This window comes from Ammodytes marinus, assembly GCF_949987685.1.
Source record: "Ammodytes marinus genome assembly, chromosome: 4".
Classification (NCBI taxonomy): domain Eukaryota; kingdom Metazoa; phylum Chordata; class Actinopteri; order Uranoscopiformes; family Ammodytidae; genus Ammodytes; species Ammodytes marinus.
The window spans coordinates 21830937-21844035 of record NC_137233.1 but is presented as its reverse complement, the minus strand read 5'-3'; the positions used below and the strand labels follow the sequence as shown (position 1 = coordinate 21844035).

At 42.2% G+C, this 13099-nt stretch overlaps 1 protein-coding gene across 1 annotated transcript; it reads right to left on the bottom strand.

The window, feature by feature from the left end:
• Window positions 1-870: 870 nt before the first annotated feature.
• Window positions 871-12876, bottom strand: zbtb40 (zinc finger and BTB domain containing 40). The gene is made up of 12 exons (XM_080026000.1): window positions 12760-12876; window positions 11972-12159; window positions 11006-11433; window positions 10437-10627; window positions 9385-9586; window positions 8355-8708; window positions 6811-7017; window positions 5981-6145; window positions 5199-5413; window positions 3569-3725; window positions 2819-3069; window positions 871-1078 (listed from the first exon to the last, which is right to left on the bottom strand). The coding sequence occupies exons 2-12, from the start codon at window positions 12121-12123 to the stop codon at window positions 875-877; spliced, it is 2526 nt and encodes an 841-aa protein (XP_079882126.1). The 5' UTR covers window positions 12124-12159; window positions 12760-12876; the 3' UTR covers window positions 871-874.
• Window positions 12877-13099: the final 223 nt, after the last annotated feature.

Here is a 13099-nt window from a genome sequence, read left to right as displayed (position 1 = left end):
TACTGTGTGTGTGTCACAGGCTAATGTATTTTAGAGCTCTATTAAAAACACATGAGCCACACTGTTGGACATGTTCCTTCATCACCACTAACACACACACACACACTGTACTGTAGTTTATTCTGACCAAGTCCCACACACTGCTACCACAAATACTCACTAGAGCACTACATGTGGATACATCCGCCTCTGAAAATAGTCCCAAACAAATGCCCTTTTGGTTTTGGGTTTTTCAAGGAATTTGTTGACGGTAAGAACTATGTCACATTAATGAGTTATGTGTGAGTGAAAGCTTAACAAAAACATTGTGAAAAGATAATTCCAGGAAATGTTTTCTAGCCAATTTAAATTGACGTGTGTAATTTACCAGTTAGCCCCGCTGGTCGCTAAACTAACGGGGCTGAATACGTCACCTTGTTCATTGCTCTGATTGGTCGTAGTGCTATCCAATCGCGTGCAGGTAGTACTTTAAAATGCATGTGCTGGTGTCACCCCCTTGAGTAGGGAAGGTAGATATGGGTCTGGATTTCAAGGCTAGGCCAGAGCCTCACCTTTAACTGAGAGTCCACATTCCATCTCTGGGGGACAGCTGTGTGCTAAGTGTAGTAAAAGAAGCAGGGCTGGAGGAGTGGGCACAGCATGATGTTTGGTGTTGGCTTTTTTCCGTACACATTCAGGACTGCTCTTATAAGCCAACTAAAACTCATCACATTTACTAAAACCACAAAAAAAAAAAAAATGTCGGTAGACTAAAGCTATAACCAACAACACAGTGGTTGGCTTGTAAATTGAGGTGACTTTAGCCTGTGTTGTAGTTGTGCCATTGATCAAAGCGGAACACATAAACCCCCCCTCCCTCCCTGGGCTCATAGTTTCATGGCTGCGTGTGTGGAGCTGCTGTCTTGTCCTCACAGATGAAGGTGACGGAGCTGTCGAACAGGTCGTACATGTTGACTTCCACCACCTCTGTTGCTGCTGCGCCCTCTGCTCTGCCTCCAGCCAGAGACACATACACCTCAGCCTGCTCCTCACACAGCACCTCACTGTCTGCTGCTGCTGCTTCTGCTGCTGGAAGACCCTGAGTGGACAGACATGATGTACCGGTATGTTAAAGGTGCTCCAAGAAACCTTCAGTTTTTGTTCATTCTTGAACCCCCTTTGGACAAAAGCGGTAGTGTTTTTTACTACGCCAGCTGTAGTTCCAGGGTGAGCATACCCATGACAAAGGCATTGAGAAAAAGGATATACAAATAGCATTATTTGCACTGATGGTGTCGTTTTGCTGTTACATGTCATTTATGATCATCAGAGGAAAAATGTCATAAATATTTTAAAGTTCCTCGTGGCACCTTTAAATATTTATTTTAAAAGGTAAAGGCTGCAGCTTTAATCATCTTTATTCATAACCAAGGTAGCACATACTGATTTAAAATGTGCAGTGAAATACCGGTTGTGCTACAATGCAAATAATATGAATGTGAAAAAATTTAAAGGATAGAAATTACAAATTTATGTAATAGAAATATTAAATGCTGAGGTGCATATTGGCCCACCGTGTGTGGGTTGGCTGTCCCACTTTACAGTATATAAAGATATAAAATGTATATGTCACAGCTGTAAGAAAACATATACATTAACATGTAAACCTTCCCAGTGCAAATATGCAAATGTCTTGTGTTGCTAAGGAGTCACAATGTGCTAGACAAGGTCACCATTCTAAAGACATACTAAATGATGACAAATGTTCATGTCACATTCCTGAGGCCAAATACATGGCTTTAAATTTCTTAGTGTCTTATAATAACTAACTTATTTAAACTAATAATGTATTCATAAAAGAGTAAGACGATGGAAATGATCCAACAAACTTTTGACAATGCCACTTATAAGTGATTAAAACTGCCATCTGATTCATTTTCTGCTGATCCAGTTTAGCATCTGAGCTGGGGTGAACTATCATTTGTCCATATAGAACTGTGTGTGTGTGTGTGTGTGTGTGTGTGTGTGTGTGTGTGTGTGTGTGTGTGTGTGTGTGTGTGTGTGTGTGTGTGTGTGTGTGTGTGTGTGTGTGTGTGTGTGAGTGAGTGAGTGAGTGAGTAGGGTTGCAAAATTCCGGGAATTTTCAAAGTTGGAAACTTTCCATGGGAATTAGCGGGAATTTTGGGAATTAACGGGAATTCACTAAATTTAAAGCAACCCAAATGCACTAAATCCTTCTAACTATGTTATTTCAGTCCTGGCAAACGCTCTACTGTAAAAAAGCAGTTTTTTCAAATCAGTTTTATAATATTCATGAACATTTCATTTCAAATCAGATTTTTTTTAAAGCTTATTGAGACACCCAACTTGATATCATATATTGACCTTTACTAGACCAGGTTTACAGAGGCTTAAACAGTGATTTTAAATATAGTTGGGAACATATATTTTACCATAATCTTGACTAAAACAACCAGATTTTATGCAAGTACACTTGGCAAGTTGCACATAGCACACTGCTTACTGCAGGGGTACTGAGGCCACGCCCCCTACATGCACTATGCATTCCTCCATCACATGGGGGGGGGGAGGGGGGCATTTTACTTTATTTATTGAATGGATGGGGGCAGACAGAAGAGTAATATTTTACTCAACATTCATCTTTTTGTTGTTCAGTGAACTTAATGATTTTTCATAAAATAATTAAAACTTGATAAAGTTCTACTTGTGAGTGAGTGAGTGTGAGTGTGAGTGTGAGTGTGTGTGTGTGTGTGTGTGTGTGTGTGTGTGTGTGTGCGTGCGTGCGTGTGTACGGCTGTGTGTGTGTCTGGCTGCTTACTGTGTTGGAGGTGGAGGCCTGCTCGTGCTCTGTCTCCATGTGGCAGGAGAGCAGATGTTCCTGCAGCTCCAGGTGTGAGGGGCAGAGAGTGGAGCAGAATGGGCAGCTGAAGGCCTCACTGTGTGGCCTGGTGGGGCTGCTGCTGCTGGTAGTGGTGGTGATGTGCTGGCTGCTGATGTGCTCCTGCATCTCCTCCTCTCCAGCCAGCACAGTGGGGCAGTGAGGACAGCGTGCCGATGAAGCTGATGAGCCTGGACAACACCAACACACACCTGATAAGTTAGTCATTCATTCTGAAACACACACTGCAGCTAGGAACATTAACTGTCACACATGTTGCGATACGCTTTCTTCCGTGATACGCTTTCTTCCGCCGAAACAATGGCTGAAGTATTACGATAAAAAAAAACTCTGGCATGAACACATGGAACACCCCCCCCCCCCATTTAGACAATAGAAAGCACAAACTGTTTCATCTGTTCATAGTAGATTTATATTTTTTAATCTTATTTTTTTGGCATTTTACTTTATTAGACAGAGTTGAAATGGGGCGAAGAGGGGAAGACATGCAGATAACGACTGCTGCGAGGCCCGAGGCTCTAACCACTACTAACCCCCCCCCCCCCTCCCATAGTAGATTTCTTAAACACACCTTGAAGTTGAGATGTAGCTAAACAGTTCTCGGATGTATCTTGTGGTGAAAGGCCACATTAATTCAATCTTCTGGCCATGCCGGTGTTGCCCTCTCACCTTGGTGTTCAGCTGACTGGTGTTTGGTCAGACTGGCGGCACTGGGGAAGAACTTGAAGCAGACGTCACACTGCACCAGGGTCTTGAGCTGCCGCGTGTGATTAGCAAACACATCGGGATGGTTGGTCCTGTTATGGTACCACAGGCCGGACAGTTGCTACGGAGACAGACAGAAACGATCAAACTTTATCTATAGACTGCTTTTCACTGAAAATTAAGCACACAGTGATTTACATAATAATAATAATAATAATAATCCGGCCCGTGGTCGTTCTCTGCATGTCATTCCCCCCTCTGCCCCATTTCACCTCTGTCTCTTCTCTGTCTAATAAAAGCATAAAAATGCTAAAAAGTATCTTTAAAAAAATAATAATAATAATTAGTGCTGTCAGTTTAACGCGATATTAACGGCGTTAACTCAAACCCATTTTAACGACGTCAATTTTTTTATCGCGCGATTAACGCTCGTCATGGCCTAGGAAATGTTGTGATTGTTGTTTCACATGCTGTTGTGTCAACTAGTAATGTTTGAACAACTAACACTACAAACTATTCATATTGCTCGAAGGTAAGTTACTGTCAATTCAAACGGAACATGTCCTACAGCGTAATTTCACAATAAAATCATTTAACTGACAAAACGGCGAAACGTCAAGTCAATTCGGACTTTTATTTTGAAGCAGAAACCGGAACCTAGCACTTCCTGCTGCGCGACCTTTACTAGTAGCTTCTTCCGTGTTGTGAGTCTGAGACTATGCGGAAAAGAACAGTAAAGAAAGCCTGTCATTTGCAAAAGTCCTACTTATAACTCTGCGCCCCCACCAAAACCTCCATGAATGTTAGTGGCAGCCGCCAGTCATTCATTTTCACTTTAATTTTCGCTACGAAGCCTCGGCTGCAGCAGCACCATGGCAACCACCTGCACGCAGGCATAGTGTGCCCACTCCACACACAGTCTGAAATAAGCCGTGGATGAAAGACTCCCAAAACATTTAGGCCTACAACAACCAGTTTAATTTAGCTTTAATACTTATTTGTTTATATACCCTATGTTGTTTTATGGTTTGGTTTTTAAATAAAAAAATAAGTTCCAATATGTTTGTGAATGCTGTTCTAGGGGTGGTGGGGAGGGAGGTTATATAGCCTATTGTTATTTGCACTGAATTGCAAGTTGTGATATTGTAGAAGAAATAGGCTACACTGAATTACAATGGTGTAGACATCATTGTAATTCAGTGTATTTCTTCTTTATTATCATAATTAGAATGGGTGTGATAAGAGCATAAATATTTGAAAAAAAAAATGCGATTAATCGTGATTAATCGCGATTAATCGCGAGTTAACTATGACATTGATGCGATTAATCGCGATTAAATATTTTAATCGTTTGACAGCACTAATAATAATAATAATGAACTATGAGAACAGAAAAAAATTGATTAAGACATATAAATATATATAGTTAAATACATGTTTTTTTTTATTAAAAAACTAAATAAACATAGAAATAATAAATAAATTCATAAACAAATCAACATCATTTTAAAATTTAAAAGTTTTAATAAATTGAAATAAAATTCAGTCAAACGGTACAATTCAATTAAAAGCCTTAAAACTGAGGCTCCACTACCTGGTAGGACTTGTTGCACAGGTCACAGCTGAAGGGCTTGGTTCCACTGTGTGTGGCTGTGTGTTTGTCCAGCAGGGCTTGGCTGGTCAACACCTTGCTGCAGGTGGGACACTTGTGGAAGTCTTTAGGGTGGGACTCCTGGATGTGCTGCCGGTGATCCTCTAACGACGAGAAGCTCAGACAACACTTCTGACAGTCATGAGGCTCCGACAAATCTGACACCCAGCCAAATACATATTCATTACATTACGATGGTGTCTGCTACATCACTTACACTACGGATGAGTTCCTATTGCTGTTAAAGTGAGCATTACAATGATTAATGCAGTTCAACAGTTCAACAAATAATTCACACATATACATATATATAAGGAATGGGTGTGAGTGTGTGTGGGCTGGTATTACTCATGTCGTAGGGACATTTGTCTGTTTACACAGTGATATTGTTGGGACGTGCCTTCCTTGTGTGGACAAAATGGAAGACCCCATAACTTAATATTGACATTTTAGGGTGAACACTTTCTTTAAGGTAAGGGTAGACTTAGGTTAAGGTTAGGGTAATATTAAGGCTAAGGCAAGTAGTGGTTATGGTAAGGGCAAGTCTCCAGGAAATGAATGTTAGTCTATTTAATGTCCTCAGAAGTGATGAATAGGGTATGTGTGTGTGTGTGTGTGTGTGTGTGTGTGTGTGTGTGTGTGTGTGTGTGTGTGTGTGTGTGTGTGTGTGTGTGTGTGTGTGTGTGTGTGTGTGTATGTGTGTGTGTGTGTGTGTGTTCTCTTACTGTGGAAGGTGTGCAGGTGAACGGTGAGTCCACTGGCCTGGCTGTAGCCTTTGCCACATTCTCGACAGACATACGGCCGATCCCCAGTGTGTGTTCGCACGTGGCGCGACAGCTCAATAGACTGGGCAAACACCGCCTTACAGTACTGACACACATACATCTTTCCTAAACACAGAGAGAACAAAGACACACCATTAAGAGGAGATAAAGTTCTGCCCCATCAACGACACAAAAGCTGAATACATTTGGGTCCAATTCAAGATATCAAATAATAATTACATTATGGGGATAGCAGTCAAAAGATAACACAATTATTAACTGTTACTGGAATGAAATCATAATACTATTGTTAAAAAAAATCTTTATTTTATTAAAGGTGCTATGCAGGAACTTTTTAATATTTTTCCTCTGATGATCATACATTTTTACATGTAACAGCAAACGAGACCATCAGTGCAAAGAATGCCTTTTTCTATTTATAGTTTTTCTTAATGGCTTTGTCATGGGAACGCTCACCCAGGAACAACAGCTGGCGTAGTAAAAACATTACCGCTTTTGTCCAAAGGGGGCGCAATTGTTAAACAAAAACTGAAAGTTCCTCGGAGCACCTTTAAATGTAAAGTGTAATGTATTCAAAATGACAAAGATGGTCAGCAGCACTCCTACACCACCAACAGGCCTGTATTTTCATTGAATCATAACCACTACACCAGGTGTCTGTCTGTCTGTCTGTCTGTCTGTCTGTCTGTCTGTCTGTCTGTCTGTCTGTCTGTCTGTCTGTCTGTCTGTCTGTCTGTCTGTCTGTCTGTCTGTCTGTCTGTGTTTATTACCCTCAGAGTGTTTCTTCTTGGTGTGGTATGCGAGTGCGGCCGCCACACTGAAGCTCATGTCACAGTGTTTGCAGTGGTAGGGCTTCTCCCCCGTGTGCAGCCTCATGTGGTTCTTAAGAGAAGAGTTGGCCCCAAACTTTGCTCCACAGTCCTCACAGGCAAAGGGCTTCTCCTCAAAATGCTCCGTGCGCTTGTGGTAAATCATGCCTGGAAAACAGGAAACACAAACTTTATGTCCTTTGACCTTCTTGAGGCTCGCCCTGACTAGCACAAAATCATGACGTAATTAAAAAAAATAAAAAATCTCATTTTAGAATGTAAAAACCAATATGACAGTAGGGACAGGATGACATTTCCATTGCTGCAGGTTGGTTGTTGGGTTTTCTAAATGTATCTTCTGAAACTGTCTGTGTAGGTGGGAAAATGTTTTCAGTGATACAGCAAAATCCTCAAAATAGTTTCATTCAGCTTGATAAAGGCATACTAAGTGATCTCCAGCGAACGCTTGGCGACCGTTTGTTTACGTTTAGACTAGGATTAGAACTGAGCCGGGCCTTTTAAGATCGCTGTTAGCGGATTGCAAACACCTGATCTTTTTTTTCAGCTTGCACACACGACGGACAGTTAGAGGCTGATTTTGACAAAAAAGTGTTCTGGATAACTATCACTTCGTTTGCCTTTTAATGTCATTTGAAAGTCTTCCCACATGCCGTCTGCTCTGCTTACAAATGTTAAGGCAATTTTCCAGGCAATGTACAACATTCTTAGCCTGGAAATCCAGACCCTGATATCTTGAACGATAGAGGGTATGGCCACGATCAATAGTAATTTCCAACTGAAGGGGCGGCTCCTACTCGTGCATTTCAAATGCCACTGCACGCAGTTGGATAGCACTACAACCAATCAGAGCGATGCACAAGGTGACGTAAGCCCCGTTCGTTTAGCGAACAGCTGTTAAACTGTTAAATTAAACGTTTGCCGTGGTCGGTCGGCAAAACAGAACATTCCACTTACTTGCTAATGAAAGATTTGAGTGCCGTCTTCCAAATCGTAAGGGGTCGAGGCCAAAGCAGTCTCAAACTCACACAACATATCCGCAGCCATCTTTGATGTTTACTATCACGGCTTCGACGTCGCATATACGTCACTGTCGTCATCCGGTTACCTCCGCCCCAGAGCACCACACAAAGGCCGCTGGCGCGCCCATATTAAATAGAACCAATTGAAACGTGAGCCCAGATTTCTGGTCTTTTTGAAAAAGCTTCAACGGAGAGTGTCCAGACCAACAGGCGCAGCAAATTTAATTTGCCAGCGCCTAGTGGCAGGTCTGGGAATGCCAGGCTACTACATTCTACTTTCACCCATTTAATTTGAATTGCAGCCATTCGACATCGCTGTTTGTGTTGTTGTTTATGCTTTGCATTTTTTTGACTCGACATCATTGTAAATGATGGTCACCCCTCCATTGATCTCTTGAGTATAAATAAAGGTTAAATTAATGAAAATGAAATGACAGTGTCCCAGGCAATACACTGGGCTCTCACCTGATGGGTGTGCAAAGGTGCGCCCACACAGGTCACATGCGACCTTCTTCTTGGGCCGTGTGGTGCTGCGGTGAGCCTCGGCCCGGTGGCGCTGCAGGGCCCGCGGGTTGGGCAGCTTCCTGGGGCAGTGAGGGCACTGCTGCTCACACTGCTGGGACAGGGAGCAGCGCTTCATGTGGGCCGCCATGCGACACTTGTAGGCAAAACCCTTCTTACACCAGCGACAGGAGTACGGGGACGGGGAGGAGTCTGTCTTCTCCTCTTCCTCTTCACTCTCCTCCCTTTGGCTCTCTTCCTCTTCCTCCTCCTGCTGCTTTTCTTCACCGACGCTGGCTTCTGGCTTTTCAAAGTCAACTGTGATAGAAATACAGTTATAAATAAATAAATAAAAATATATATAAAGTTACTTATAAATTATAAATTTTATAAAATATGATTTATAAAAAAAACAATGTGTCACTTTGTAAACAAATGAATTGCTGGATGTATTTATATTTCTGATGTTGCATTTCTGGAGATCAATTTTTTTGATCTCCAGAAATGGAAAGTTGTAAAAAGCCTTGCATTACCTTGGAGGGTTGAAAGAACAGAAATAGTTTTTATTGGATACATTTTTAGTTTCAACAACTGATTTGGACAACTATCATGATCAGAGGGCAGTGTGTTAATATAAATGGGTGTTCAAAAGTGAAAAGGACTTTTTTGTTTGTTATGTTGAAGCCTCTTGAAACCTGGTCTAAAATAGTAAAAATCAATATATATTAATATATATATATATCACATCACAGTTGGATGTCTTAATAAGCTTTTGTAAATAAATTCTCATAAATGTTATGAAATTTAGATTTTTACTCTCCATGGCAACAGTAATTGTTTTTTTATAGAAAGCGTGGGCAGGGAAGGGCAACTAACTCCCCAAATAGCATAGCTAGAAGGATTTTGTGGATTTGGGTTTACAGTTGGGCTGTATAGGTGGTGTAGGTGCCTAATTGCCTCTCCGCTCTATAACCCACAGTGTTTAGTTATTTACCTCCTGTGGTAGGCTCCTCCGGTCCCTGTCTCTCCCCCAGCAGAGAGAGCAGTGGTGTGGGGAAGGACGAGGGAGCGGTGTGCTGGAGCTCCTGGAGCAGCCTGAGGAGAGCTGCCTCACTCAGATCACCTTCCTTCACTCTGTTCATGAGCTGCTCCATGGCTGGGCCGGGCTTTGCCTCCTCACAGCACTCACACACAACCTGCAACAACAACACAATAAGTCACCTTTTATATGTATACTTCATCCACACATATACCCAGGCCTATTGAAGACAGATTTGTATTGCTCATTTTGATAATATGCTATATTCTGTCCTACATTTTATTTGCCGTTTTCACTTCATTCCTGTTGTCTTGATACATTCACTATATTGTATATTTGCACAACATCACTGATCCTCTCAGTAAACAGTGGTGTCACCCTCACACCAACTTTATTTGATTTGTTCAGTCTGTGTTAAACCACACAGTAATCTAAACACAAAGCTTCCAGCACAGATTTCAGATTAAAAGGGCTTCCAGTAGCTCAATTATCTATATACAGAAAGTTTATATTCGCTTTGTTTGTTGTTTTTATGACAATCCTTGCACTCTACTACTGTTGACCTGGGAGAGGGGGAGACGTATGGGTGACAACTCAATGGTGTCTTATGGTGTCACACGATACATTTCATACACTGTTCCATTTATACAAATAGTAGTACATAATACACGCAATAAGTAAAACAACTTAAAACACACAGGACTGACCTTTGCCACAATTCATCGACTCGTAGATACTTTACTTAGTAATTAAGGAACTCAAGCTACAAGGTCAAAAGGGGAGGGGGGGATACTTTTTGCAAATAAATATTACTTGTAAAAACATGTTGAACATATTCTAAGATTTAAGCTTTAAGTCCTGCCACTGGTTTCTCACACTGTTCCACTGTGTAGCGGAGACTAACACACTATGTTTTAGTTGAGTAACAAAGTAGCATTACTTTTATTATTAAGACCTTTGATTGTAGTGGTAATATTCTTTGGAGGACTGGGGGTGCCCTGTTGTACCTGTCTGTCCTGCTCATCCAGACAGTGTGCTGCCTGGCTCAGCAGCTCCAGGGCAGAGGCCATGCTGCTGAGGAGAGACACCAGCTCAGAGGAGTTCTCCAGTAGAGAAGGCCCAATGGAGGGCTTGACTGCCGCCATGTTGCGTTCTTCTGTGTCCTCACTTTCAACTGAGGATTTGGCTTCGACAGGCTCTGTATACCCACACACATATGCAGACAGTTCATACATTCGTCATACATACATCAGAAAGTATTGCATATTGTAGTTGTATTAAGATGAGACACTGCATGGAAAAATATATTTTTTCAAGCACAGCTGAATTTTAAGATTTTTGTCTATTTTGATTCCATAAAATGTCTTCTTCCATATGTTGTTTATTTGGCTAAACCTTGTCTGTTTGAGTCTGTATATGTAGTACACATCCGGGTATTTCTAACCATACTAAATCTGGCCACAAGAATCAGGACATCCTAAATCTTTTTTTCTACCATGCTAAATAGCAGAAAGTCTGGGGATTGGAACGCAGCCTGAGTGTATTACTCCCTTCCACGTGTTGAGCTGATACTGACCTGTGGACTCCACACAGGCTCTCTTACAGGCTGGCTCCTCTGTGTCTCCACTAGCCCTCTTTGGCTCTTCCTCCCTCAGACCAGCCTTTGTCTCTGTCTGCTCTGAACTAGAGGGCTCAATGTTGGGTGGCTCTGAAGCTTCAGGGCTCAAACTCTGGTCTTTGTTGACCACTGCCAGGCTGGGTATAGTGTGTGTGTGAAGGGCCGGCTTTGAGGGCTGCTGGTTGACCAGGCTGGTGAGCACGTGTTTGAAGCCCACTGCCACGTCAAACATCTGCAGGCTGTCCGCGGCGGAGACGATGCGGCTGACGTTGTGTTTGCCGATGGGCAGCTTGCCCGTGTAGACCATGTCCAGCAGACAGCCAAACTCCTGGGAGGAAACCATGGCCGTGTCGATGGAGATGGTGTCGGAGCCATCCAGCAGAGACCTGACAAGAGAAGAGGGACATTTTGATTTATTTTTCCATTTGCCACAAAGTCACTAGTCCCTAAATTGACTACCCCACTATATGACATCTTTCTTTATCAAATCCATGTGCCTTCACGATGATGGCTATTGGCTAACACAGACTTAGGCTTGCCCTGCAACACTGCAACTAAATAATATGAAAACCAATGATTGGTCAATTCAATTATATTTGGGAAATGATTTTCTTTTTTTTATACGAGAAGATGATCAACATCACTCCCATTATTGTGTGTTTATTAGGTTAATTGTTAAACTAAACTTAGCGGAGGAAGAGCTCCTTCATTGTCTAAAATGACATGTTCTTTAGCCAGTGAGTTCAGTACTTAAGAGTCAGCTGTGTTTTGTACATAATTTTTATATTAATATTGTACTTACTATATCGTATAGTGACTTGTTCTAACTTATCATACTCACCCTCAACTATTTGCAAACTCACTGACAACATATACAGGTCTATTAACCAGTCTTTCATGCCCTGCACAGTGCTCACACACTACCTGAAGAGCATGCTGGAGGCGGCCAGCACTAGCTTGTGTGCCCGGTGAGGGCTGTCTCCCACCAGGATGGTACAGTCACAGAAGCTGCCCTCCTTCCGCAGGGCCCACAGCTGCTGCATCAGCTGTCTGCTGTAGTTGGGTAACTCCATCATTCTGAGTGACGGTCTGGAGGGGCACAATGTTCCACTCTGTCTCACACAGAGAGAGCATCATGTTAAAACAAACTAGATTCACAAATTGACTAGTTTTTTCAGTCATCATTTATTAGCAAACAGCTAACATACATGTTAGTTAACACACGTTAGCTGTTTGAAGACGCATGACTACATGTTCAGTAACGAGCCACAACAACAACACTGAGCTCCTCCTTTGAATCTCCAGCAGCAGAAACATGTGCTACATGTATTTGATGGTTAATGCTACAAGCTTCCATGGCAACAGGAGTCAAGTGCTGAAGTGCAGTGAACAGGATACCCATTTAGTAAATAAATGGATGAGAAATATTCATTAGAAGCGAAAGCTGTTGGAGTTACGTGGTTGTTATTTATCTTCTGTTTTAATGGCTTTTGGAATTTCACAGCACATTTCTGCCAATATATAACACACGAACCAGCCAGCTTAAGCAGGCTATCATCATTAGCTTTAGCTACGGATGCTAATGTAATCTATGTGGTAGTAATGTAGGTAGGTGAATGTCATCGGGCTATAAGGGCAGCTCTACGGTTCTACGCTGACAAAAACCCAGACGACCGTCCCGCATGCAGCTTCCGGTCGATGGATATCTTTACCTTGAATCATTCAAACGATCCGTCTCTTTATTTAAACTTCTTTGGTTAACAACTGGATGTGCGCAATAAAGCTTAGCCGTATTGAAAATGTGAAAATGGAGATCTAGGGCTTTCTTCTTCTTCTTGTGAAATTGCGGTAGACTGGACGCCATGCAGCACGTTGCTGCCTCTTACAGGTTGGGATTAGAATGCAGTTTTGTGTTTCCATGCTCCAGAAGTGAGATCTTGATGTAGCCTACTGTAGGGGTATGCATTTAAGGAGGACAGGTCCCATGGTGGGATTCATTGTGACTTTGTGCCCACTGCCCAGGTTTGATACTGCAGCATGTATCCTTGATTT

Coding starts and splice junctions, on each gene's coding strand:
- zbtb40 (XM_080026000.1), bottom strand. CDS start 12,123: ATGATGGAGTTACCCAACTACAGCAGACAGCTGATGCAGCAGCTGTGG. Junction 8,709..9,384: donor GGAGGAGCCTACCACAGGAG/GTAAATAACTAA, acceptor TTTCTATCACAG/TTGACTTTGAAAAGCCAGAA. Junction 6,146..6,810: donor CAAGAAGAAACACTCTGAGG/GTAATAAACACA, acceptor CTCTGTGTTTAG/GAAAGATGTATGTGTGTCAG.